Source organism: Corvus hawaiiensis, chromosome 18, assembly GCF_020740725.1.
Source record: "Corvus hawaiiensis isolate bCorHaw1 chromosome 18, bCorHaw1.pri.cur, whole genome shotgun sequence".
NCBI classification, from domain to species: domain Eukaryota; kingdom Metazoa; phylum Chordata; class Aves; order Passeriformes; family Corvidae; genus Corvus; species Corvus hawaiiensis.
Genome location: NC_063230.1, coordinates 11,199,123 through 11,226,768, shown reverse-complemented (window position 1 = coordinate 11,226,768; position 27,646 = coordinate 11,199,123). Strand labels below are relative to the sequence as shown.

The window sequence follows — 27,646 nt, the reverse complement described above, 5'->3', positions numbered from 1 at the left end:
TCCCAAGCTTTGGATTACTGGAGGCTGGGAGAGCCCCTGGAGAAGTGTCCAGAACATCCACGACTGCCCAAGGGGAGGCAAAGATTAAATCACTGAAGCTCAAGTGACATTTCCTCATCTGTGGCTGGGGAAAATAGGGAGAGAGATCCCACACAGCCCTTCTGGCTGCCCAAGCTTCCCTGCCTAATGAGAGCCATGCAAAATACCGTGATTTCCACAGAGAATAAATTTCTACTCCAGTCACAGTTCCAAGAGAATGATAAAAGTTTAAACCAAAACTCAATGATCCCAATAAAAAACTCAATAATCGGAATGTGGGCTGAAACCCTGGGCTTGCTCAGCAGGTTGTACAAGGCCCACCAGGACAACCTGGGCAGTCACCCACCTGTGCCATCAGCCTGTCCCTTTGGATGGGAGGGAAAAAGGATCTCCAGAGGTGATTGAATCCATTACCTGCATGTTTGTGGGGATGCTGGAGGCTTCGCTGGCCCTGGGAGCTGTTTCCTTGCTGTAAGAAAAGGGCTGCACCTTTCACCATGAAAAAGCTCTCGCTGAGGCTGGAAAAAAAAAAACCACACAGGAGTCAGCTGAAAGGAAAGAGCAGTAAAATGTCCACATCTAGGGAAGGAAGGGCTTTCCTCACTAAAATAGTAGGATGCCACTTGCACAGCATGGCTCTGGGATTATTCATGGATTATTCATCTGTCATTTTCCACCACTGTTTTATTACTTAGCCCCTGCAGGAGATACTTGCCTGAGCTGTCATGGGCTGGAAATGACTTTATCACTTGATTATGGAATTCTGCAACTTAAAAGAAGCAGAGGGTTGGACTTTTTACAGGCTGAGACCTGCAAAGGGACTGGAGAGCAGGTTCCGAGCCCATCGCTTCCTGCTCCTTCCAGTTCTTGACATTTCTTTGGAATGCAAAAGCAAGAACCTGCAACTGTGTAGATTTTAAAGAGAAATGGAGATGGAACCTGCACATCCCAAGGGAAAGGACACGGCTCTGAACCCTCAGGGAAAAACAACCGGCGCAAGAGCAGAGGTGTGGCTCTGCTGTGGCTGGATCAGCATCCTGGGACACAGAGTCTGGGCAAACACAGCGCCATTTCCAGAGGGAAATGACACCCAGGGCTGGAACATAATGGAAGAGAAGGCAGAACAGCACCGGCACAGCCGGATTTTGCTGCTCCTGGATGCACACGAGAATCTCGGAAATGGTTTGGAGCAGCTCTGGCCAGAAGCACTGAAGTTGCGTTTCCCACATGGCTGAGAATCCCTGTCTCCTGAGGTACCTTTCAGCTGCACAGGGATTGCTTAGGATGTGTTTCCTCTGCTCCCCAAACAGCACAAGAGTCATTTGTTGTTCCAAAGCCCAATTTTCCGCCGCCCCACGCTCACAGCCATAGATCACCGTTAATTACTGTCTGCATCTACTAAATAGAAATGCTCCATTATGAGACTGTGCTACACAGGAGTTACTTATGCTCCAGCAAATGATCCCACTGGACTTACTACTCCCAGCACTCATCTATTCCATATTTTATCCATGGTCTTTGCCTTGGGGCAGGAGTGAGCGTTAAAGCTCCCAATGCTCTGTTCTACCTCAGCAATTTTGTGAGGACAGACATGAAATCCACATCATTTCAGATTTTCCAGTCTCTTAAAAACACAGCCCAAGTTCCCAGGCAAAGCTTCCTCCTCTTTCAACTGAATTTCAAGAATTCCCCAGAAAAAATCTGGATCAGGTTTAAATTCGAGATTTCAGCTGCTTTTAAAAAAGGAACTAAAATTTTTGCCTGAATTCCAGGCTCCACAAGATCAATAAAACGCAGCAGGAGAAGCGCACTCGAATTCCGACAATTCTCCACTTCCATTCCCACAGGATTCCAGCACTCCCCCCTCAGCTCACTGGCTGTGTCTGAGCAGGAGCCGTGCGGGGTTTGCTGCGATCCGAGCTCAGCCTGGCTCGGGATAACGGCACCCACGGCTGCAAATGGGAATGTGGCTCCTTCCAGCAGCCAGCCAGGAAGAGCCTTGCTTCCTTCTCACCCCAGACCTCACAGGAAAGCGTTAAAAAAGGCCAGAAGTGACACAAAGGCAGCGACCCCCACACAATGTATGGGATATTCAGCACTCACAAGAGGCAGGGAATGCTTAGATCATGCACAAGGAGATAATTCACAACATTCCCATCCCGAGAATTTGGGGAAAAGTTTCTTTGGGAAAGCAAAAAAATATCCTGAAATAGGATATTTTACTCCAGTCTTTTACCCCCAAAGGATCTTTGATCTCAAAGTAGTGACTAAGATTTCTACAGCAGGAAAAACCTTGGAAAAAACAGAGCTCCTTCCCAAAGTTATCAGGATCTCCTGCTCTGATGGTACCTCTTGCCAGATGTTCTCCTCTCCTGCAGTCAGGAAATCTGTGACAATAAAGCAATTCCCAGCTTCAGGCAAAAGGGAAAGCTGTGCTGCTGGAGCAGCAATCGGTCCAGGAAAAGGACAACTCACACTGCAAAATTTTTGTTCCCGTGTATCCACGTGCGTGGAAACGAACCGGAAAGGAAAACTAGGAGCCTGCTGAGAGCAAGGTTTCCATTTCCACTGAAATCCCTGCTCCTACCCTGCACACAGCCCTCCCGTCCCCCCAGCATTCCCCATCTCCACACCAGCTCCCGTTTCCATGTGCCCAGCACGGTGCCGGACACAGGGAACACACCCAAACGCCTCTTTGCTCACAGTTTACACCACATTGTAACAACAACATTACCCAACCCCGGCCCTTATCTCCGCTCTGGGAACTCTCTGCGCTCTGCCACTTCACACAACTGCTCTGGACACAGCTCAGTGAGAAAGGCAAGGCACGAGATTCCAACTCCCTTTTAAATCCTGCAATTCTAGTAAACAATTAAAACTCCGAACTTTTTTTTAAAAAACCCCTCTCCTAAAGAACACCCAAATCCTGGCATGAAAAACGCCCCCAACCTCTGCCCCACAGCAGAGGTGACAGATGCCCCAAAGCAGCACAACCCAGTGGCTCATACATACTAATTCGGGCTGGTTTTCTCTGCACGGTGGCAGCATCGTGCTGGCCCCAGCGTCAGACAGAAGTCAGGGAATTCGAAAAGATTCATAATCAGCTGTAAAACTCACATCCTTTTGCTTCTAAACCCATAAAAAACCACCAGAAGGCAAAGAAAAGCTCGACCGTATTTTCTGTGCGAAGCAGAGGAATCGCGGCTGCTGATGCTCCCCGGGAACTGGATGGCTTTTAGGGAACACTGTGTCTTCCACTGATATCCTGGCTTGAAAAAGCACTTGTCCCAACACATCCTGATGAAAGAGGGCCATTCAAGAGGGGAAACAACCAGCTGAGGCTCGGCTAATCGTTTCCCTCCTCCAGACTTGTTTGTTTGTTTGCTTCCCCCCGCGTGCTCCGGAGGCTCCTATGAGCACCCACACAGCCCCTCGCTGTGGGAAGTCCATATTCCCTGGAGGGATGGGACTAGAGGAAAAGCATCCTATGGACTGATGCCTGTTCATTCCTTTACAGTTAAAGCAATGCTTTAATATAGATACAGGAAATTTAAATGGTCCTTCCCTCACTGTACAGCGTCCCCTGTTGGATTTTCAGGCCATTCCCGAGTTCCTGAGCTCCTGCTGGACGAGGAGTCTCTCAGGTGCTTGGTGTATGTGTGTTAGGAGCTGGCTGGCACTGAATTCCCTGACGATTTGTTCCTTACAAACCCTAATTCTTTCTGCAGGCACATGCTGTAAGGCCACACTGGTCCCACCAGCCTGACCAGGGGCAGAAGGAGCTCTCTGTGCAGTTCTCATCCAGTTTTCTACCAGTTCGACTGGCACACACCACAGAAACCACCCAATTCCTGGATGCCCTTCCAGGAATCCCGACCAGCAGAACTTCTCTACAAGGAGTCACTTCAGTCTCTCGAATAAACACAGAGCCCACGAGTTTTGTCACAGCCCCTTGATGCTCCAGTACAGCTGCAGACCAGTTCTCCTCCCACTCCCTGACCTCAACTTACCAAACAGAGGGAATTATCACCCCAAGGGAGCAAAAAACCTACACTTGCAGCACCTGGGAAACGCCAGCAGTGTCGGGAGGAGGGTACAGACAGTGACAGTCCCTCCTGCCCCCAGGGGCTGGCAAGGAGAGGGTGCTCGTGGCCACGGCCCGCTGAGAGCCGGCCCCAGAGGCTGTTGCTCCATCTGTTGGCTCCGTGCTGCTCAACTTGAAAAGGAAATATTTCTTCCCCTTTGGGAAAGCTCCAGAGGAGCGTGGCTGCAACACACATCAACCCCATTTCAAGTTGCTGAAGAACACAATAGGCAGCGCCTTCTCGGCGGTACAAACTGCTACCCCCCGGGGCCAGGAATGCCAGTAAGCAATCCCTTAAAAATACTGGATTTTGGGAAAAGAGACAGAGCTGCTCATGGTCCTGGACAGCCAGAATGAGCTCCAGTCCCAGAACAGTTTTCCCCAGGCAGTTTGCTTTGCCATCGTGGCTCCAGCTGTGGGGTGTCCCAGGAGGAATCCTTGCATGCCTCGGGTGCTTGAGTTCCATGTTTTAATGGGGAATCTCACATAAGCCATAATCATCTTGCAGGACACAAGGAAACACTCTATTAATACATCTCACAGCTACAGAACTCATCTCAAAATAAAGATCCATACAGAGAAGTCAGGAGAGAGAAAAAACACTTTTCCTGGGAAGACCCAGGCAAGCCTGAAGTGAGTGAGCAGCCTCCTGCAATCAGGTCCTTGTTTAAGGAAGAAAAAAACCCCAAACCCCCACAAGAAAAGGAATATTCACTTCTCTCAAAATGGGTCATGATTTTACAAAGGCAAACATGGCAATGCCTCCCAGTTCCTCGGGTTTCATGGCATCTTCTACTCAAAACATTTCCAAACTGATAAGGTGAGGGAAAAACAGGCCTCCCAAGCACCACAGAATGGAACACACTTCCCTTTCCCATAGCCCAGTTGATAAGGAGGAAGAGAACTGATTTTTTTCCCCTTTTTTCTTCCCCCTGTTTGCTGCTTGGTCTGGAACAAGCTTTGGTCACCTCAAGGCAACTGAGAAAGAACACAGAACAGCCCTGGAGAGAGGCCGAGTCAGCCCCGCCAGATGCTCCTGCAGCCCAATATTCCAGAGGGCGGATTTTAGGCAGGACACTGCTGCAGCGAGCAGAGGGGACTGGCATTGTCCCACAGCCACACCCAAACAGCAGCACAACCCAGGCTGGGAAGGAGCACATCAAACAGGAAGGAAGATACAGCAAGAGAAACAGGAAGAGTCGAGAGCAGCTGTGTGGCTCCTGCTCCCCAAGAAAGCTGATGGTTAAGGCAGAGGCACTGCTTGCTTTGGCCTGATAGAGGCACATCTGATAACACTTCCTGACCACAAGAGGGGCCTTCGGAAGGGGCCTGAGCAACACAAAACAGCGCTGGAGGAAAAGGGACTTCAAAGCTACTCCTTTCCATGGTACTGCACAGCCCCAGGAACAGCCCCGGGGCTCCAGCAGCAGCAGCAAGTCCCTTCTCCCGCTTTTAATGACGTGTCCAAGTGGCCTTTGCTCCGTGTCACACAGGGATTAAGGGCCACACAAGGGAATCACCTGGACAAACACAGGTGGGAGTATCACCACAGCCATTCCAGCTTAACCTGACATGGAGCAGGGCTGCCATGGGAGGGATGAACAGTGAGCTCGCTCCCCATGGAGCAGCACCTGGAAAAGTCCACTTTCAACATGTGCAATGATGGTTTAGAACAAAGTGCTATTGCACACGTGTAGGATTTGTGATATGCTGACAAAACCTGTGGTCAGGACTGTGGGAGCCCAGCATGCCTGGCAAGGTGGTGAGAACTGCTCAAGACCACTTGAACTGAGGTGTTTTTGCTACCAGAAATGCAAGGCAGGAAAGCTCTTCCCATACCTGTGACTTCCATACCCAAAGTCATCATTCCCAGACATCCTGAGCTGAAGACAAGACACCCCCAGAAGAAAAGCAAAACGTGGGCTGCAGGTTCACAGGGAGAACATCTCTCCTTCTTCGGACACAGCCAGGGCATCTTCGTGCTGGGAAGGGGCCAGGCAGCAGCTCCAGTTGTGGGGGCTGTAAAGCCTCCCTGCAGGAGCAGACATCTCTCCCATCTATTTTGAAGGAAGTGAGATGTTGGGGAGATAGGAAAACTCAACATGCTTTGCTGTTCTCAGCAGAGCAGGGACCAGGGGGAGTGTGAGTGTGCATTGTTGGGCTCGGAGGCGTGGGGATCGTGGGCCACATCCCAGCAGGAATGCTGAGAGGGCTGCACACACTGCAGGCCATTCACACACAAACACTCCTCTGGCACAAAGGGCAAAAAGAGAAAAATGAAATCAATCATGAAGCCCACAAAAGCCACTTTCCCAACAGAAACAGACTGCTGATGATGTCCCTCCAGCTGCTCCTGGGATGCGTCGGGCTGGAGCAGCGATCAGCACGGATCCACACGGAGCCAAACCAGCTCAGCTGTGAGTATCCCACCCTGGGGGCAACCCCAGGATCCAGGCTGTGCCTGCAGACAACCCAGGAGCAGCTTGGATAAACCCTCCAAGAGAAAGGGCAGGAAGAGGGAAACAAACAAATTAGCAGGATCATTCCCCACTCCAGCAGACTTGCGCAAAGCAAATTGACAGAACTGCTCCCAAACAGCCAGGAATGAGAAAATTCTAGGAATCCCTAGTACTTGGATGGTGAAAAGCCAAATAAAATAAGAGATTGTTTCACAAGGAAAAAGAAATCCTTTCTGCTCATCCCATTAATCGCAGAGTTCAAAAAGGCACGGGGCTGATCCCGGCATCACCCAGCTACGCCACGGGCTTGGAACTCAGTCTGCATCCCAAGGAACATTTCTGAGATTCCCACTGAAACACGATGTCATCTTGGTGACAGTCCCTGTCTCAGGAGGCCAGGCCAGATCCTCTCCAAACCTCAGCCTGCACGAGCTGCTAGGAAAAGGAGCATTAACCCTACAGAGCCCCCAGCACTGGCATTCCTGGTGTGCACCTCTGACTGTCCCCAGCCTGCTGTGCCAACCCAGGGCCACCCTCCCTGCCATGGGGGCCGGGCAGAGCTGCTCCACGCAGCAGCTCACATTTGTCTGGACTCATGGACTCGGAGGACAAGGCTTGGGAAAGCAGCAGCTGGCACAGGGGAAGAGCAAGAGGCACACACAGAGATCCCAGCATCAGCAACGCCATGGATTTCCCTGGTGGTCTGAGGGAAGCTGGCTATTCCCAAAACACCGGCTCCCTATGTTTTCCTACAAGTCACTCTTCTGGATGTTGCCACGTTACTACCACAGCTGTTCCATGACCACAGGTAGGGGGAAGCCAGACCACAGAGCCATGTCCAAGCTGAAGGAGAGGTGGGACGATGCAGAGCCTCCGCCCGCGCTCCCGGCAGGAGCCGATCCCGCTCCCGTCCTCCACCCCAGCCAAGCTGTCAGCACATGGGCCCATCCTCCTGCATTCCTCCTGTCAGCCCATTGTTTTAATCCTTGGAACTATTTTATTAAGTCACCCCACTTCACCCACTCAGCAGTGTCTCCCAGAGACAGGCCAAAGAAACAAGTGGAAACTCTCCAACGGCACCACTGGAAAAGAAAAGGAAGGTGAATAACAGCTTGAAGGATTAAGGGAGCAGCTTCCAGGCGGTGTGAGCGAAGGTCAGCCAGGACACAGACAATGGCATCGGAAGCACGGCTGGGAATCTTGGTGGCACAGCAACCCAAAAACCAGCTGAGCTGCCGGGTTTCAGAACGGCTCCAAAAAAGGCAGCGGAGACCAGGGAGTACTTGACACTTTGGTAATGTGGAAAAACAAAATAAAATAAATCCAGGCGGATCACGCGGGTAAGAGCAGAGTGAGAAAAGTTCTGGCTCAGCCCTGACACCTCAAGTGTTTAACTAGACCACAGCCTGCCTTCCCAGCCTCCTGAGGGTATATGGCCAGCACTCCCAAAATCAGGAGACTGCCAGGCAGGGGCAAAGCTCACTCGCAATGGAAAAGTGGTGGTAAAAACATCAGGATCATCCTTCTTTTCCCCCTCCACCCCAAAGGCATTTTTTCCAAGCAGGATGGTGTTGCAGAGGGAAGCAGACAGCTGGAGTTCAGGATGTTTTGCAGGGCTGGGAGGGAGATGCCCAGCCATGGGCAGCAGTCTCCACTGGGATGCGAATGTTGGACACGGTTGGATGTGACCATTTGGATGGCAGACAGGGCAAACAAGGAGCCTGGCAGCTTTCCGGGAAATCTGAACAGGACATTTTGTCCCATTCCCTACCTTTCTGGCTGACTTGGTCCCTGATATGAACATTTCCTTCACCAGTAGCTCTAGCAGCAAGGATTACTTCAAGAAACCAAAATTTTCAGAGAGGGAGGACAAGCTCTGCCGAGGAGAGTCCTGATCCCAGATAAACCTAAACAACTGATGGATGTGGTGTGCACCCTAATCTGTTTGAATCTGGGCTTATTTTTGTGCAGTGGTGAAGTGATTGTGCATCAGGGATTTAAATGCTGCAAAGGGATGTGTAAATGTTTGGGAAAAAACTCAGTGCTCTCAGGAAATAATCTCAACATTCTTCGTTAGAAGTAAAACCAGGCCTAGGAAGGTGTTCTGTCCATTCCCCATTCCAAAAACATCTTAGGAGCACTTGCCAGGCAGAGCACAGCTCTGATTTGTATGAGAAATCCCTGACTCACAGATCTTGGCACACCATTATCAAAGATTAAGATAATTTAAAATCAAGAGGCATTTGGAACCAAAATATTGTTCTGACCCAGCTCTAACACCTAAATAAACAGTGACCACACTGGCCTTTTACAGAAACAAGTGCTCAGTGCACAGCCAGCACCTCTGATAACAGGGCCTCGTGGTTTGGGTTCTGCTAAACTGCTGAGATTTCATGGAAGAAAAAAAAACCAAAAAGGTTTAGATACAATTCCAAAAGAATCTGATCATCACATCTTCAAATTGGCAGCTCTCCTGCTGTTGCTCTACCTACATCCAAGTAAACTCCTCCTATTGCTCAACTTCAAGTCAGCAACGGTTTCCTGGAAAGGCCAGATCTTAAATAAGTGTCAAATAAGTGAACGTTTCCTCAGCTCTGCGGCCTTTGAACATCCACACACAGCCCAGCACAAAACGTAAAGGCCTAATTATACCTTCCTGAGCTTCCAGGGCCACACCTCCGGGCTGAGAGCTCCCGAGGGCCGGGGGCTGGGCCGGTGCCTCCCCATTGTACGGAGCACGCTAAGGCAGGATGCTGCCACCGGCCAGGATGTGATTCAGCATCCTGTTTTGAACACTTCATGAAGTCAGCAACTTCTGCCCCGAGATCTCCCACCAGCTCCCCTGGACACAATCAATCTGCAGCCAGCAGGACTTGTCAAGGCTGTAATGAGCTGCTGTCCCCACAAATAAATCTTCAGGGCAGCTGCCCCCATGTTCCCCCCACCCTGAGCGCCTTCCTGGCACCATGAACATGGCCATGAGTACGAGGTGTTCACTCAGTGCTGCTCCAGCAAAATCTGCTCCTAAATCCCCAAAGAAATTATGGATCAAGGTGTTAAGAGAGAATTTTGGTGCACTAAAATATAATACACATTAAATGTATAAAATAGATACATATGTGATATAAGATATAATGGTGTCCTGTGGTGTGTGTCAGAGGGATGATCATGGAATCATTTAGGTTGGAAAACACTTCCAAGATTGAGTCCTACTGTTCCCACAGCACTGCCAAGGCCACCACTAAACCACGTCCCCAAGTGCCATATCCAGGCAGCTTTTCAATTCCTCCAGGGATGAGGACTCCACCACGGCCCTGAGCAGCCTGTTCCAGTGCTTTACAACCCTTTCCATGAAGGAATTTTTCCTGATATCCAATCTAAACCTGCTGTTGCTCTGTTAAGAGTTTGTCTGCAGCAATGACTCCTCCTGCTGATCACTGATCTGCAAATGTACACGAGCCCAACCCTGAAAACCTCTACCTCCCACAGCTGCTCTTGCCAGCTCTTAAAATTTGGTTTAGAGGTGCCAAACAAGAACAATTATTTCCATAACCATCTTCAGGCTTAATCAGAGCCTGGAGATACCCAACTTCCAGGCCCTTGCACAGTGGTTCAACCTCTATCTCCCAGCAGAAGGTGCCTGAAAACATTCACCCGGCTCTGCATTCAGGCTGTGACTGGAAAGCCAATAACGGCCAAGATTACAGAATGACTGGCTAAACAAACCTATTTATATTTGTAATTAAAACCAGTGATTATCTTGCTGTGTTTGCCAACCACATCTGAGAAACAGCCAACACTCACAGAGCGATTTGGGTTGTACAACATCTCCTCTGACTCGGTGTGACAGAGCCAGCACACGGCCAAGGCTGAGAATCCACTGGGTCGCACCAAAAAGGGGAAACTGCACATCCAGCCCTGTTGCTGGAGCAGGCAGCTGAGAAAGAGCTCGGCTCTGCCCTGCCTCCTCCTTGATAGCATCTCCTCGGAGTTTGCTAGGAGCTGGAGCAGCAGGATGTGGGGCTGAGATAAGGCCACGGGCACCGCACGGAACTCGATCTCAGAGAACTTAAGGCTGTGCTCAGGTCTAGGCTAACACATCCTCCCATGAGCTTGGCCTAGCCCTGACAGCAGTTTTAGTAAGATTCGGGTGAGCTGTGGGTGTGCTGCACCCTTAGGAGAAAAAAGGGTTCAAGCCACAGCATCTCCCTGATGGTTATCCAGGAGGGAAAGTTTGAGTAGACACTGATAACGCAGCTCAGATGTGCAGCTTCTGGCTGCACCAAGTCAAACGGGGCTCTCACATCTCTCTGTTCCCTTACTTTTCCTTCTGCTCTGAGACTTTATCCTCAGGGAGAAACACAGACTCCAGGCTGCCTGGTGGGAACAGTGTGGATGTTACATTGTTGAAGCTTCCACAAAATTTTTGGTAACAGAGAAAAAGATGACTTGAAGCAGATTAATGTCTAAGAAAATGCAGATAGCAGCAGTATCTCTGAAAGCAAAGCTGAACCTAGAGCGTGTCCCCGTGGTTTTTGCTGGGATAGAAACTGTTCCAGGGAGAAAGAAAAGCATTTTGGAATGACAGAAACCACAAGGAAGGACGACCAGGGAGCAGCAAGACGTAGCTGGGTGCAACACCATGATACAGACCTGTTCCTTCAAGAAAACAATCAGATGGAACCAAAATCATGGAACCAGAGTCATGGAACCAGATCCAACTACGCAACAGCAAATGAAAATCCTGGAATGAACAAAAAAAATTTGTTCACCAGGCAGATGAATACATGATGTCATAAATGTGGACTAGCACAGCCACCCTGTATTGATGAAACACAGCCTGAGCTGGCAGCAAGTTGGGGACAGGTTTCCAACAATCCTTCCTTTTCCCTAACCATTAGATCGCCAAGGTCTGCAGAGCCAGGAGCTGGACTGCTGACCCCTGTGCCCAGGGCACGTGTGACAAAGCCCAGCTGTCACCAAGGCTAGACCAGGATCAAACCGAGGCACAAACACCAGCACAGGCCACCCTGCAGGGATTTTTCAGAAGAGAAGCAGCACAATGAAGTTGAACAATTCTGCCACCCCCTGGGCACCGGGCAGAGTCTCAGCGGATTGATCCCGAGCAGGGAAGGGGACAGCAGTCAGTGGGAACGGGACAGGATCGACCCACAAACGAACAGGAGCTTCATTTATCATCTGTGTTGTGTCTACACATTTCCTGCAGCTCTTGGCAGTGTTTCCCCCTGAGGACAGCAGAGGCTGTGCACAAGAGCCATCTGATTCTCGAGGTCTGTCTGGCTATTTAATTACCAGATTCTTATCCTGACAATCGTATACGGAAGAGCAGCCCCAGGAGACTGAAGGACGGAGGAAGCTTATGGGATCTCAGTGTTCAACGTCAGTGCTGCAGCATTTTTCAACAGCCAGGAGAAAAGCATCAGCCTTTAAGCCTGGTCTAAGTGCATCTACACTCCTGGTAGCCTTGGTCAGTGGTGGAGGTACATGCCCAGCTTGCAAAGAGGCCAGACAGACCAAAGGTGGCCACAAATCCAAGGATCTCCCCAGGATTTATTTGCACAGTGAGAACATTTGCAGTGAAGAGGATAAAGCTGGATTTTGTCTCTCAGCACAGAACTGTATATCCAAAAGAGGAAGCTGCCATCCTGCTTGGTTACACGTTACTGTTTAATACAACATGGGGAAAAGCACAAGAATTAGGGTTCAGCAGGTTCCTGCTGGGGCCCTGCATTGTACAAGGAGCAGAACTGGGAATCCTGAATTTTGATTGAATCAATACAAAAATCATTCTCCACAAGGTCAGCTCTCAAATGGCATAACAGAGAGCCATGAAATGCCCATACACAGGAGAGCACACAGAGCAGACACAGCACTTCTGTCTGCACCCCATGTGTGTGCAGACAGGACAGCTATGGAATTCCAGGCTTCCCAGGTGGGCCGCAGCCAGGAGACACCATCCCAGAACACAGAAACAAAAAAGTCCAACAATTTCCTACTCTGTCCATGAGCAGCCCTGCTTTCTGGTCTCTGACTTCACTTGCAGGGCAAACACAGTCTCAGCAGCAGCATGAGTGGCTTTGCTTTTCCTGAACTCAGGACAACAAAAGCAGGAAGGAGTGACAAGGAGAAGAGACTGACTGCTGAACCACTGTTGTGCCTTTACACTGCTCTCTTGGGCTGTGGTTTACAGGTTAGAGGGTAAGAGCTGCCTATAAGAGCCAGGCTTAGAGTGAGCCATCCAGAGCATTACTCAGACCCCATTAGCCAGGGCCCCAGCACATGAGCTTGTGTCACCACTTTGGATCTGCACAGTGTCAGCAAGAGGAGTCTCTCCTCTAGCAGGACAGCTCAGCCCTTTCTTCCCCTCACACGAACACAGTGGCTCTGCACAACCCCAAGGAGGCAAATTCCTGACACTTAATACCCAGGAATGAGCAGAGCTCTCCCCTCCCCAGCCTGGGAGCAGAGCCCCCTTCCCAAGCGGAGCCCCAGCCTCAGGGAGCAGCAGTAGAGCCAGAGATGCTGTGATAACATTAAAGTGCTGTGGCCAGAGCTGACCAGCAATTTTCCAGTGTCTTCCCACCAGGGGAAAAAGGATCACAAGCTCTCTTTTATGCTTTCAGCTCGTTAAACGCTCATCTCAAAACTGATGAGGGAGAGAGCATTCCCAGGTTCAGCTCTCTGCAGACCATGCCATCCCCTCCAGGCAAGGCACAGGCTCGGGGATCTCTGTGGGATCAGGACTTGGATGCTTGGCAGACAACAACAGTGGAAACGATGCTTAGAGCCCAAAAGCTCTGCTTACCTCACATTTAGTCTACGCTCTTCATCACTGCCTACCTCCGCCTGAAGGGAGAAAAGGATACAACAGAAAGTTACGTGTTTGTTGTTTCCACATTACACCTTTAAAGAAAATCCCTGCTCCAACAGGCTGTGAGGGGCTGTTTTCCGCGGGGTTTTTCTTCCTGGTGCCAGGGATAAGCGAGCCTCCCTAGTCCTGTATGCCACCAGCACCCGGCGCCGGGTGACAAAGGGGCTCACGGGGATTTTAAAGCTATTAGGTCCTAATCCTGCAAGCTGGTCCTGGAGCGCAGAGCGCTTTGAAGAGCGCCAACCCCGACGTCACCGCAGCACACACCTTGCTCCCACTGCACACACACGTGAGGGCAGCAGCTGGCAGCCACGGCTGGGCACAAATAACTGGGATTCGGGGTGTCCCAAGCACGAGGACACAGCCAAAAGTGCTCCCTGGGACTGTCCCAGCTCCAGCACCTGATGTGCAGCTCCAGGGCTCACACCAGCAGGCCAAGGAGGCCACCTCCACCTGGATGCTGGCACACGTGTCCCCAGGCTAGGACAATGCCCACTGCCTTGCATGCCCTCTGCCTGCTGCCTTCCTGGGGAACACACTGCTTTGGTGGCAGGCATGGATTAAAATGGGCACTTTTGCACCAGGCACTGGTGGAAAGTCCCCCAGAAGCAAATCTGGCTGCTCAGGTGACACTACACTTTATTTATTCTCCTCAAAAGAGAAGTGTGACCTCAGTCTGCTGCCAAAACCAAGCATTTTCACAGTCGTGCTTTCCAGCCATCCCCTTCAACTGCCCTATTAGCTTCTAGACAAAACTCCTTACTAAAGAAAAGCAGAGTTGGGGCTAATTGCATCCAGAGCTGACCAAAAAAGACCCCAAAACAACAGGCGCTAGGATAGTTCTGTTTTGGTCCTGTGTGAGTACACAAAGGAGAAAGGGCTGGGAGCATCCCCTTGGAGGGCAGGGCTGTGCTGGGGAGAAAGTTTGGGCCCAAGAAGTAAAGCAGGGACCTTACAGGAAATCCTTCACACTCACAACACAAAGCTGGAGGGACACGAGCCTTGAAAGAATCAGGCTCCATCAGGGCTGACACTTGGGGAACATCCTGGTATTTCCTACAGCATTGCTCAGAACCCACATCAAATAAGGGTCCCCGTAAGAGTTACTTGTTTCCAGGTGGTTTTGTACAAGTTAAAAATAAGCAAATTATATAATTTCAAATGTTCAAGACTGGAGCTTTGTGGGGGGGGGGGCACCTGGATTGCTCCCCACCCTCTCAAGTGAGGACTTGGGAGGCTAGAGGGCACAGGAGCTGCTCCGCTGACAATCTGTGAGAACCAAGTAAAGCCAGGGAAAAAAATATCCTGCAAACGCAACAGCAGAGGCCGGATATTGGAACTGTGGCCATTGGGAAGAAGGGAGATGCACAAGGCTGTCCCGACTGACCCAGCAGAGGGTGAAGAGCATACCACAGCTATTTTTAGTCTGTTTACAGTGCAGAGCTGGGCTGCAGGCAGGGCCCCAGAACACCCCGAGTCCCAGTGCCCCCACTGGCAGATGCCCCAGCCCTGGGAAGGTCTGGCAGGTTTGGGACCTTTGCAGGGTCACCCTCCTGTTTGTTTGGGGCTATCACGTAGCAACAAGGGGGAGAAAAACTTTTTTCCTTTTTAAACAAATGTGACTGCGAGGATGATGACTCTTGGATGTCGTCAGCTGGGGCTCAGCAGCAGGGCTGGGCCTGAAGCTGCTGTGGGCTCCTCTCCTGCAGGAGCTGAGCTGTTCCCATAGCCAACTTTTCCTGTATTTTCTACTAAAAACTGCAGGAAAACCAAAGCAAGGCTGCAGCAAGGCTGCCACACTGAGCCTTGTCCTGCTCAGAGCACCCCTTGGAGCTGGCAGGGTTTGGGGTGCACCACACACTGTGGAGATGCCGTGGACCTGCAGCTGCTCATCCCACCACGACCGGACCCCACCAGCCACTGCCACGTCCCTCCCTGGGGTCTGTGCTGAGTGTGGCCACACTGAAGGGCCACAGGGAGTGGGAGGTGTGTGGAAGGGAGGTGCACAAGCAGGGAAGGTTTGCAAGTGTGTGTGAACCACTCTCTCCTAAGAATTTATGGCACACTATGGCAAGGCAGCAGCAAAACTCTTGCAGGCAGCAGCATCCATTTTATAAATTCCTTTGGGCTCGTGAGTTAGGAGAGGCCACAGCAGCACAGTCGCAATTAGCAAGGATGTGTGGTCATCATTTCCCATTAAAATATCTTCTAGTAATTATTCACATCTGCTAAAAGCCCCAGTGAGCCCTGATTTTCCTTGCAGGAAAGACCCTAAAAGAACAGGAGCAGGCAGGCACTTTTTGACAGGATTTTTCTTTAAATTAACTTGGCAAAAACAACATGCTGAATCGGGAAAAAGAATCTGGAAATCATAATTTTATGGTATTTCATGCCAGAAGAGACCATTCTAACAGGACTCAGTGTCTTCCTCTGGGAGCCACCACAGCACACCTGAGCTGTGGGTGCTGGTGGCAGAAGTGCCCTGCCATGGACAACACCTGGCAGCAAATGTGGGGCAGCTTTTTTGGGAGGAATTTTATGGTCACCCCCCAGAAAATACAATCACCAGCAGCAGCTCTGACACAAAGCAATGCCTAAGACAGATGTACATGGCAAGACTGCTTTGACTCCAGTCTAATTCCACTGCCTGCTCCACAGTTACAGCTCATTTTCATCTCTCTAGATTGGGTGGCCACTAGGTCTTGTTTAAGACCCTGTCTAAACCAGATCCCACAAAATTCCTTCTGAAAACTCCTTCCAAAAGTGCAAGTCCCATCTCCAAGCTCCTCAATGAGCACAGCGTGTCCCAAACTGGGTCCCTGCAGCCAGGGACCCCCTGCAGCCCCTGGGGCAAGGGAGAACCTGGGAGCTTTGTGGCTCCCGCCTCCTGCTCCCCCCTCAGACCAGCTAATCGGGGGAGTCACAGGGACGTGACAGGTGACAAATAGGATTGTTTACCTGGCAGGAGTGGGGACAGAGTGAAGCCAAGGGCAGTGAGCATCAAAGGAAAGAAGTGTGGGGGGAGAGGGATGCATGGGGAGGATGTGCAGAGAAATACCAGGCCTGTCTTTGAGGGTCACAGCAGAAATGGGTTAGGAGGGAAAAAGGCAAGAAGAAAGAGAAACTGGAGGTGCAGCTGTGTTTGGATGGTGTGGGGGAGCTGTGGGGGAGGAAGCAGAAGCCCAAGGCCAGGCAGAGGCAGGAGAGGGCATTTCTGGGGCACAAGAGGGGAGAGGGTGTGCAGCAGAGCTGGGACATGCAGAATGCTGTGCCAGCAGGACACAGATATACAGATGGCACCATGGGGCGGGTGAAGTGGCAGGTACAGGTCCCTGGAGCAGCAGAGCTGGGAGAAGGAGAGGGCAGCAGCATGATGCCACTCTGTGCCACAGCAAGGAGTGGCACAGGTATGGGGTGGAGCAGGATGAGAGCTGCTCCCACAGATCTGACAATGGTCACCTTGGGGAAGGGCTGGCAGGAGCTCCCTGAGGGGCAGGAGCTGCAGCAGATGTGGGGAAAGGTGGTGCTATGGCAGGGACAGAGGGATAACACAGGGCAAAGCAGAGCATCCCTGGGGCAGGAGGTGGTGGCAGCTCTGGGATGCCAAGGAGGGACAGGGTCTAGGGCCAGCATAGCTGCTCCATGAAGACAGGCCCAGCACTCTGCCCAGAGATTTACCTGGCAAGAGGGAGGTGAAGCAGGCTGCCCCACGGTTTAGGGAGCTCAGGCTAATGCCAGGGTTGCAATGGGGGACAGCCACGGGAGAATGGGGCTGTGGGGGGGAGGGACGGCAGGACAGACCCAGGCCTCGCTCAGCCTGGCAGCACCAAAAGGCTGGGGCTGGGCAGCACCGAGGGCTACGAGAGGAAGGGGCTGGGATGGCTGGGGGCTGTGAGGGGCTGAGCTGGGCCAGGCAGTGGCGGGGGTTGTAAGGCTCAGGGCCATGGGGGCTGTAATGGGAGGAAGGCTGGGGGTAAGTGGCTATGGGGGACCAGGGGGCTGTAGGGCTGAGAGCCATGAGGGACCAGCACCTGTGAAAGGGATGAAACCAGGGGCTGGGGGGACTCTGAGGGGCCGAGCTGGGGCCAGGGGGCTGTCGGAAGTTAAGGCCATGGGGACTGCGAGGGGATGAAGACAGGAGGCAAGTGGCTACGGAGGGCCAGGAGGCCGCGAGGGGGTGGAGCCAGGGGCTGGAGGGGGAAAGCTGTGAAGGGCCAGAGCCGTGAGGCCGGGACCATGAGGGACCTGGGTCTGTGAGGGTAATGAAGCCAGGGCCTGGGGGATATCGGGGGGACCATGAGGGACCTGGGTCTGTGGAGGTGACGAAACCAGAAGCTTTGGGATACAGGGTACCGGGCGGGACTGTGAGGGCCCTGTCACCCCGCCCTTCCCCGCTCCCCATCCGCCGCCGCCGCCCCCGGGGCCCACTCTCCCCTTCCCTCTCCATCCCTGCCCATCCCGTCGCCGCTCACCTCGCTCGTGCTGGCCGAGGAGGCGGCGCTGGGGGTCGGCGAGCGCTGCAGGGTGACCAGCGCCATGGCTGCGGCTGCGGGGCCGCGGCCGCCTCCCCCTCACGCCGGGAAGGGGCGGGGCCGGGGCGGGGCCGGGGCGGGGCCGGGGTCCGCTCGGTGGGCGGGGCCTGTTGGGATGGGCGGGGCCTCCGGGCCCATCCCGCCCCCAAATCCCGCCCCCAAATCCCGCCCCGTCCCACCCCAACGTCTCATTCCATGGGCAGGGACACCTTCCACTATCTCCGGTTGCTCCAAACCCCGTCCAAGCTGGCCTTGGATACGTCCAGGGATGGGGCAGCCACAGATTCTCTGGGCAACCTGTGCCAGGGCCTCCCCACCCTCACAGGGAGGAATTTCTTCCCAATATCTCATCTAACCCTGCTCTGTGGCAGTAGGAAGCCATTCCCCCTTGTCCTGGCACTCCAGGCCCTTGTAAATAGTCACTCTCCATTTTTCCATCAGGCCATCTTCAGGTACTGGAAGGTCACAGTTAGGTCCCTCTGAAGCCTTCTCTTTTCCAGGCTGAACAATCCCAATTCCCTCAGCCTCTCTTCCTACCCAAAAACTGAGCCAGAAACACCCCATTTTTCCAGATCCCACAGGAATCTTGTGTTCAAGAAGCAACTGGATGTGGCATTAGTGCTCAGGTCTAGTTGACAAGATGGTGATCAGTCAAAGGTTGATCTCGGTGGTTTTTCCAACTGAAATGATTCTGCAAATCCAGGCGTTGGGAAGTCATAAAATCATGGACATTGGAAAAGACCTCCAAGACCATGCCCACTAAACACATCCCTGTGTCCTGGTCTGCCAGTGGTCACCATGGAGACGAGTGTCAGGGATGGCGTTTTGCCACCGATGGTGGTGACCCTGTTTTCCGTGACTTCAGGGCCGCCTGCCAGCGGCACCACGTGGGAACTCCACCTCCCTGGGACCAGAGCAGACTTTGCCCCTGCTCTCCTGAACACTCAGACCTTGCCCTGCTGGGCTGTAAAACAACGCTGACTCTGTGAAGCCTTTGGACACGGCAGTGACTGCTCCGGGGACCCTGCACTCTGCAGGTAACTGGTGAAATGTGTATTTTCTTTATTTTTTGGTGGATCCTTAGCTGGTGCTGCAGGGGCAGCCGGGGTGACTCCCTGTCCCAGGTGGAGGAGGTGACCTTGGTTCCTGTGGGTTATAAAACCACGGCAGATGGGAAGCAGCTCCTGCTGCGCCGTTCCGATGATTCGTCCCTCCGTCCCGGCAAATGTCAGTCCTGCTGTTATCACAGCAGAGATGCTGGACTTCACCTTGTCCAAAAAAACCCTGTGAGCTGGAATTTATTCCTGCTCTGAAAACCAGCCAAGGATCTGCACCCCCCAGCCCTTCCCCCAACTGGTCTTTGTCCGCTCCCTGCACAGGCAGTGACCACGAGCTTTTCCAAGGCAGGAAAGCGCTGTCAACAGGGAATCAGAGGATGGAGAGGGGCTGCAGCCCCTCTTGGCAGCTGGAATTTACCCACAGCCATTCTCCTAGCCCTGCCCGGAAGGATTTGGGGTGGTGGCACAGCCACCCTCTCGTGCAGCCCCGAGGGTGACAATGGTGTGAGGATCCAACCTTGCACTCATCACCCCTGGCATTGCTGCCTGGAAAATGCCTGCTGATTCCCATCTGGTTTATCCATGCTCACCTCTTGCCTCCAGCCTGTGCCAGTGGCTGGGTAGGATTGTGAGCAGGTCAGAGTGGGTTTGGGTCACTGGGAATGGAGGGTTCATGGTGTCCCTCAGGAGATGGAGCTGTGGTGGGTGCTTCAGCATCTCCCTGGCTGCTCAGCCCGTGGCTGGTGGGAGGCAGAGGAGGATCCCAAGGCTGTGCCACCCTGTCCCGGGGCACGGCACACCTGGAGCTCCTTGTGCCACGTGAGGAGTGCAGCTGTGGCAGCTGAGCTGCAGCTTTTCTGCTGGCACAGCCAGGGATGGAGACACATTCCCCAGCCACTGTGAGGAACCACAACCACCCCTCCATGCTTCCAGTGACTGGTCAGAGCTCGAGCAGGACCTGGGAAGCTTTATAAGGAATGCATGCAGACGCACCATGAGGACCTCAGCCCTTCCCTGCTGCTCCAGCAGTGGAGCTGAGGCTCCTGCAGGAGCTGATGTTCTCCCTGATGTTCCCAGCTTGTCCAGCAGCCCCAGCACTGCCCTTGGAGCCCTCCTCCCCTCCAGGAGCCAGAGCCATGCGCGTGGCCATCATCGGAGCCGGGGTGATCGGGCTCTCCAGCGCCCTGTGCATCCATGAGCAGTTCCACAGCCTGGTGCCTTCCCTGGAGCTGGAGGTCTACGCTGACCACTTCACCCCCCACACCACCAGCGACGGGGCGGCCGGGCTGTGGCAGCCCTACCTGAGTGACCACGGCAACCTGCAGGAGACGTAAGGCAGGAGAAGGAGGAGGAGGAGGAGGAGGAGGATGGTGCTGTGTCCCTCTCTGTGTGTCCCATGAGCTGTCCTGGCACAGCTCCATGGGGCTGGCAGAGCCACCACTCTCCCATTCTCATCACAGGCTCTGGAATAAAGAGACGTTCGATTACCTCCTCGGGCACCTGCACTCCCCAGCAGCCAAGGAAATGGGACTTTTCCTCATTTCTGGCTACAACCTGTTCACAGAGCCGGTGGCGGTAAGCAGCAGGGCACAGCCAGGGCTGGGAAGGGCTCCAGCTCAGTCTGGGGTGGGCAGGGCTGTGCTTCTTCCCTGCCAGTGCTTCCACATTTCCACGTTTGCCTCGTGACAGTGCCTGGGACACAGTGTTTTCTGTGCTCCCGAGGCAATACTGGTGTGAGGAAGGGCTGAGCCCTCTGAGGGTGGGAGGGACAGAGCCCCTGCACATCCACCTGTGTCCCTCTGGGATGGGCTGTGTCCCGTGATCCCCCCACCACTTCTGTCCCACAGTGATCCCGGTTCATTCATAATCTCAGAACTCTTTCCCTGCTGTAGGACCCATCCTGGAAGAACATTGTCCTGGGATTCAGGAACCTGACACCAAAAGAACTCGAACTCTTCCCTGGTTACAGGTATTTTTCAGTCTGTTTTCTGGAGACTCAGGTAGGACAGTCCTGGATACCTCCTGGGTACATCCCTAGCATGGGGCAGTGGGACAAGGAACTGCAGGCACAGAAATTTCCTCACTTCTTAACAGCTGCTTCCTTTAAAATAAGTAGGAAACAGCTCAAAGGGCCAAAAAAGCAGCAGCCCAGCACAGAAACCATTCCAGCTCCTCTCTTACCTCACCAAAGTGGGGGAGGAAAACCAGCAGAAGGCGTCTTATGCTGGAAAAAGGGGGGGAAATCATGCACTCATTGTGTGAGGAGGATCCCACAGGGAATTGGGGTCCCAGATCCGCAGTGGCTCTCGGGAATGCTGGGGCAGGAGGCTCCTGTAGGTCCTCACAGCTTCCTCTCCTCCTGTTTCAGCCATGGCTGGTTCAACACGGCGCTGATGCTGGAGGGCAGGAGTTACCTGCCCTGGCTCACCAACAGGTGAGTGCTGCTGCTCCTGATTCCACCTCTGGCTGCAGGTGTGGATTTTCATCCTGCACACCAGGATAGGGGAGGCAGAGATGCATCCCTGGGAAGCAGGGAAGAGGGTCTGGAATTCCTGCTCATTGCCCCAGCGGGGTATCAGTTTCCCCACTTTAACAGTGAGCCCAGGAGTGGATTTTTGCATGACAAAAATGAAGGTAATGGGATACTTGGAGCTGCATCCAAGTGCTTTTGTCTTTGGAAGAATTTGGGGCTTGATTTTATTCCTGTAGTTTCTAAAGCTGAGCAGGTGTCCTGGTATTGAACATTCGCTTTTAATTTGCCAGTAACAAATGAACTTGTGCTTCCCAGGCTGACGCAGAGGGGAGTGAAGTTTTTCCATAAGAAGGTTGAGTCTTTCCAGGAGGTGAGTGGGGATGTGGAGCCAGGGCAGAGGGCACAGCCCCATCCCAGAGTGGAGAAGCAGCATCCAGCAGGCAGGTGCTGCTCTGGGATATTCCTTGGCATGAGTGATGGGCCAAGGGACAGCAGCAAGGCTATGGCAAGATCCGGGAAATAAATTCTATCAGGAAAGATAAAAGGTCTTGGGCATTGAGGGACGGTTGATGGAGGATGGGGTAGAGCAGTTATCCAGCATGGATTGGCAGCTTTCCCTGGAATGGCTTGGTGGCACACATGGGGTGTCAGCAGGAGCTGGCTGGGGAAGCTGTGTCCTGGATCTGGCCCCTCCGGTTTATCCATTTCCTGACGGTTGGAAAGAGCACTTGGCTGATTTGGAAGCAGGAATGTTGTGCCTCTGTGGCAGCATCCCCACGTGCTGCTCCCAGCCGTGTCCCTCTCTCCTCAGCTGTTTTCCCAGGGTGTGGATGTGGTGCTGAACTGCAGCGGGATGCGTGCGGGGGACCTGCAGCCCGACCCGGAGCTGCAGCCCGGCCGGGGCCAGATCATCAAGGTGAGCTGGGGCAGGCCTGGGGGCTTTCCAAAAACCCATCTGTTACCATGAGGAGTGGGAAAAACCATGGGCTTGTGGCTGCACTCACACTGGGATCAGGTCCTGATTCCCAGCAAACACTGCTCATGTGAAACCAACCAGGATCCCATTCCCGGTTCAGCTGTGGGAACACCTTCAGTCTCCAGACTGTTTCTCCATAGGGTGAGGACTGGGGGAGGTCAGAGGCACAATGCTGGCAATAAAAAGACATAAAATCTTTGGGACAAGAGGATGATTATTTGGGGAAACACAGATTCAGGCGAGTAGGAAGCTGCTCTCTACCTGCACTCCTGTCTTCTTCTCTTCCTAGAGAAGAGAGCACAGGGAACACAGAGCTCGGGGAGGGTCCCACATCCGGACCCCCGTGTCCTTCCCGCTGCCCCCTAAGCCTGGCACCCACTCTCCAGCTCTGACTTCCTCCCCTTCACCTCCCAGGTCCTGGCCCCATGGGTGAAGCATTTCATCATCACTCACAACTTGAAATCCGGGATCTACAACTCGCCCTACATCATCCCGGGGTAGGTGACAGAGGCCGAGGCAGGGCTGGCTGCCGCTGGTGACATTCCTCTGTCAGTGTCCCCAAAGCCCTGGCTGGGACAGGCTCCTGCTGCTGCCTGCCAGGCCTGGCTTCATCCCTGGTGCTTTCCTTGGCTGTGTGGGAGGAGAGCAGAAGGATGTGGGCAGCAAAGTGAGGGAGCTCCTGGTCAGTACAGAGAGCATCCTGCACCCCGGGGCTTCCATGTCCTGTCCTTTTCCAAGGACCAAATCCCACCAAAGCAAACTCAGTCCTGGCCAAGTCCCCAGACAACCAAACACTGACAGTGGAGCGGATGTTTTGGGGGAGATCTTTTGTTTTCACATTTATAGCCATTGTTATTATCAACGGTGTGGACCAAACTGTGCTGCAGCAGCTCAGGGTGGGGAAAGGCACTGCTGATCCATGTTCCCATAAAAACAGGGCAGGAATTCTTTTACTTTAACAAAACCATCCTGGGAAAGCTCAGCCTTCCCCTCACTGTCCCCTGAGCTGCTGGTGAGCCTGGGGGCATCCTGTTGGGTTTATCATAGAACCATGGAATATCCTGAGCTGGAAGGGACCATAAGGATCGAGTCCAACTCCTGGCCCTGCTGTGGGATAAATAAATCCATCTGCTCTTCATCCCAGCTCTGCTTCCTCCCGAGGGCCTGCAGCCACCCTGCTGTGGCAATGGAGAGGGGGTCTTTAAGCTGGAATTTGAATGCTGCATCTCTGGCACTTGCTATTGTCCTAATATTTCAGGCTTAGGCAATAAGCCAGGATGTAAACAGGAGCTTTGCAGGCTCACAGCCCCTATTCTGAGTGATTCCCGGTCACAGTCCCAGCCACGGATGAATTCCTCTGCCTGTGCTTGTTTTAGCTCGAGCTGTCAGAGCTGGGCACCAGGCTGATCCCAAAGGAAGAGCTGGATCCAGTGCTCACATGGAGGACACCCCTTCCCTGCTGGAGAGCTCAGCCCTGGAGGGTCCCTCCTTCTGCTTTTGTGCTTCCCAACAATCAAGCAAGGTTTTGGAAGGGTCCAGCCAGTCCAGACCCCTCCAGGCCCCCCTCAGCCTTAACCTGCCTCTTGTCCTCTGTTAATCCGCAGGAGTTTGAGGCAGCAGCAGCACCAATCTGTTCTGTGCTCCCCTCCGGAGCCATCCCATTCCTTCCAGCTCTTCCTGAGCCAGGCAGGAGCAGACCTGTTTGATAAGGATGGAATGATCTGTCTGCTTTGCCCAGACAAGGACGGGCTGACAGGATTTAATGAGTGGCTTGCTCACGAGCAGACGTGCAGGCACTGCTCTCTGCCTGCTCCGTGTGGGAGTTTCTCCCACAGGGATATTTTGCAGGCTCAGGGTGCAGCAGGATCCAACACCACACTCACACAGTGTCCCTCCATGTGGTGGCCCCCAGGGGACAGCTGGGGACAAGTCACCACCGTGTGTCTCCTTTGGCTCCCGGTGCAGGAGCGAGTTCACGGTCCTGGGAGGGATTTACCAGCACGGCAACTGGAGCGAGGAGAACAGTGCCAAGGATCACAAATCCATCTGGGACAGCTGCTGCCGGCTGCTCCCGACTCTCCAGGTGGGTAATCCGACTGCCAGCATGGGGCATGGGCAGCTGAGAGGCTCGGGATGTGGGAATGGGCGCTGGGACAAACCACAGCACCTTGATGTTTCCATGAGTCAGGGTTCCCGTGTGTCCATCACAGACACCTGGGGCTCTTCCACCTGGCTGGGGCTGGCACTGAGACAAGGTTTGTAGGGATAATAGTCACTCATGTAGCTGCTAAAAAGTAGAAGCAGAGCTTTGGGAGGTTCCAGCCCTTTGGTTGTGGTGTCCCCACACCTCTAGAGAAGGGCTGTGTGGGGTGAGACTGGTTTGTGTCCACTCCCAGTGCTGCTGTTATTCCCTGGATTAGCAGGAAAGGTGGCGTGGCGCTTTGGCACAGGGATTTGCCTCAGCACTGCGATCTCAAATTGTTGTGCCTGGAGCTGCTGCAGGATGGGGAACCCCCTATCCCCACTCATCTCAGGGCTCACCTGGTGCTGTGGGGTTTGGCTGGTGGGATTCCAAGGAATGCTGTGCAGCGCTGATGTGCTTTTGCTTGCAGAAGGCAAAGATCGTGGAGGAGTGGAGCGGCCTGAGACCAGCACGGCCCACGGTCCGCCTGGAGCGGGAGAGCATCCACCTTGGGAATCTCCAGGCAGAGGTACCTGCACAGCCCCAGGGGTTGAGTGTAATTAATGACTGTGTTAATTGTGCCCGGGGCAGTGATAAACAAGCCCTCGCTGTCCCGTGATTGTCCCTCGCTCCATCTCCCCACCAACAGCAAGGAAGTCTTTGAGCCCAGGGATAAACATCAGAGATTCTGAAACAAATGATTGATGTGACTGCCCCATCCCTGGAAGTGCTCAGGGATCGGTTGGACAGGGCTTGGAGCAACCTGGGCAAGCAGGAGATGGCCCTGCCCGTGGCAGGAGGTGGGACAAGATGGGCTTTGAGGTTCCCCCCAACCCATCCTGGGATTCTGTGGTTCTCCCCCAGGTGATTCACAACTACGGCCACGGCGGGTTCGGGATCACCATCCACTGGGGCTGTGCCATGGCAGCAGCGCGGCTCTTTGGGAGCATCCTGCAGGAGAGGAAGCAGCGGGCCAGCCTTCCAGGGCCCCGCTTGTGAGCACCTGCTCCTCTGGAATACGTGACAAGAGTAGCTCAGGAATCACAGCAGAATGATGGGATCAACACAGGGATACACACATGGGCTGCTCCACCCTGCTCCAGCTCTGGCTCACAGCATCTCATTTCCAGGTTGCCGCCATTCTCCAGATGGCTCCGCTCCCTCCACAGCCTGCCTGGAGGAAGGGCTTTCAAATATGCACTAATTATCCATGGCAAAGTGCACCAAGTGCTGTCTGGGATCAGGCTGCAAAGGTCAGGCAGGGTTCAGCTGAACCCTGGACACTCCTGCAGTTCATCTGCACCAAGGGACGGGATCTGAAACGGAGCTGGGGACACCTGAGGTCTCTGCTGGCTGCTCCAACACCCAGTGTGTAATTAGATTTACAGGCTCCCCTCCAGGAGGCAAAAGCTCCTTAGTAGGAAGAAGCTCTGAGGCTCCCAGGGGAGTAGCAGCAGCTCTGGGAGCACGTGCCTGGGTTACACCAGTTTTCCTCACATTCCTGCCAGGACAAAGCTTGGGCCGCAGCACCTGGTTAGTGTAGCTGGCCCCAGACAGCAGCACTTGCCTAAAATGGCCTTTCCAAACGACGTTTTTAGCAACAAAAGCAACTTGTTCCAACCCCGTGGAACTTGCCAGACTCTATATATAGCAGAGAGCATAAGAAAATAGCTCTTCTTGTCCCTAAAACTCCCACGGGCTCCTCAGCTTTCCATTTCTCCCAGCCGTGGGACACAGCTCAGAGAGAGGGGCTGGCTGGGGAAGGGCTGTGCATCCCAGAGGAGGAGCAGGGCTTTTTGGGGTGTTCAGGGATGCTGTTGGGGCACTGTTCTGAAGATGCAGCCTGGCTGATTTTCCCATGCCATGTGCCTTTCCTGCTCTACAAAGCATCCCAGACAGGGATGGTCGGGAAGCCTCAAATCCAAAGGCTGTTCTGAGCCCAGCACAGTGCCTGGCTCGCTCTCCTGTGTGGATAAGCCAAGTGTTCCTTACTCATCCGTGATGCAGCTCCTCTCTCCCCATGACTTCATGTGCCAGGAATAGCTCAGCAGCCTGGGCTGTGCTGCAGCCGCACCTCAGGAATGGGGGATGCCTGAGTGAATCTCTGTGCTGTGCTTGGGGAAATTGGGAGCTGGACAGGGGAAACTGGGAGCCACTGCCATGCCCAATCTGTCCAAAGAATTCCCAACTTCCCTGGTAGATCACCTGAGATGTTGCAGTCAGTGGGTAAGATCAGAAGAAGGGTTTGGAAAAGGAAAACAAGGGCTGGAGAAAATTCCCTGCTGATTAATGCTGAATCTGTGATCCCACCTCAGGAGAAGCCATTGAGGGGAACTGGATCCCCTTGGTTTCACTTGTTCCAAATAGGAGACATTCCAGGAGCACGTTCTCCGCTGTAAAGCCAGCCCCACGTAGGTGATTTTGGGAAAATTCCGCTGGACAAGCAGGGATGTAGGAAATCATCGCACACCTGGCACCAAGCAGCTGATTGTTGTGATCTCAGAGCCTACAGGAGCCACTGCCCTGTGATCTCCCACGGCCCCTTGGCACACAGGAATGAGCAGATTTGTAATTTTATTTGCAGGTTAATTCTGTTTGTTTTCTAAAGGCCGCAATTTAATTGGTGTGACCAATAAAGGGAATATTCAAATCTCTGGTGCGTGATGCTTCTTCCTCTTAGTGATGGCACAGGAAGGGCCTCAAATGCTGATTCCATAGAAAAGTCCCAGCAGATCATCATTCCATGTCTCCACACACATTTTTCCTAAATATTTCATCCTGGAGGAGTAGGAGTCATCACCCCAGATTCTGAGCAGACCAGGGAACCTGGAATATCATCGTGTGAAGGTCTGTGGTTGCTGACAGTGCCCAGAGCATTAAGAACTCACAGAAATCACAGAATCATGGATTTGAGTGGGAAGGGACCTTAAAGCTCATCCAGTCCCACCCCC

General features: G+C 53.3%; 2 protein-coding genes across 5 annotated transcripts in view; one reads left to right on the top strand and one right to left on the bottom strand.

Moving 5' to 3' along the window:
• The window catches only part of SSH1 (slingshot protein phosphatase 1), a 34,196-nt gene extending 16,143 nt beyond the window's left edge, over window positions 1–18,053 (bottom strand). Inside the window, exons 1-3 of one of the 3 annotated variants that reach the window (XM_048322879.1) lie at window positions 17,947–18,053; window positions 13,409–13,449; window positions 454–557 (exon numbers count right to left, since the gene is read on the bottom strand). In XM_048322879.1, the coding sequence (XP_048178836.1) occupies window positions 454–557; window positions 13,409–13,449; window positions 17,947–18,012 (211 nt within the window). In that variant the 5' untranslated portion in view covers window positions 18,013–18,053. The other 2 variants (XM_048322878.1, XM_048322880.1) reach the window with 2 other exon arrangements.
• An 855-nt stretch (window positions 18,054–18,908) lies between these two features.
• On the top strand, window positions 18,909–27,349 carry DAO (D-amino acid oxidase). 2 transcript variants are annotated; one of them, XM_048322793.1, is made up of 11 exons: window positions 18,909–19,043; window positions 20,190–20,394; window positions 20,525–20,639; window positions 20,957–21,033; window positions 21,433–21,498; window positions 21,853–21,907; window positions 22,349–22,453; window positions 22,928–23,010; window positions 24,479–24,596; window positions 25,126–25,224; window positions 25,560–27,349. In XM_048322793.1, exons 2-11 carry the CDS (start codon window positions 20,201–20,203, stop codon window positions 25,692–25,694), a joined length of 1,047 nt encoding a protein of 348 aa, XP_048178750.1. In that variant the 5' UTR covers window positions 18,909–19,043; window positions 20,190–20,200; the 3' UTR covers window positions 25,695–27,349. The 2 variants fall into 2 exon arrangements, with proteins under 2 accessions (XP_048178750.1, XP_048178749.1); XM_048322792.1 differs by having other exon boundaries at window positions 20,142–20,394.
• The last annotated feature ends 297 nt before the right edge of the window (window positions 27,350–27,646 follow it).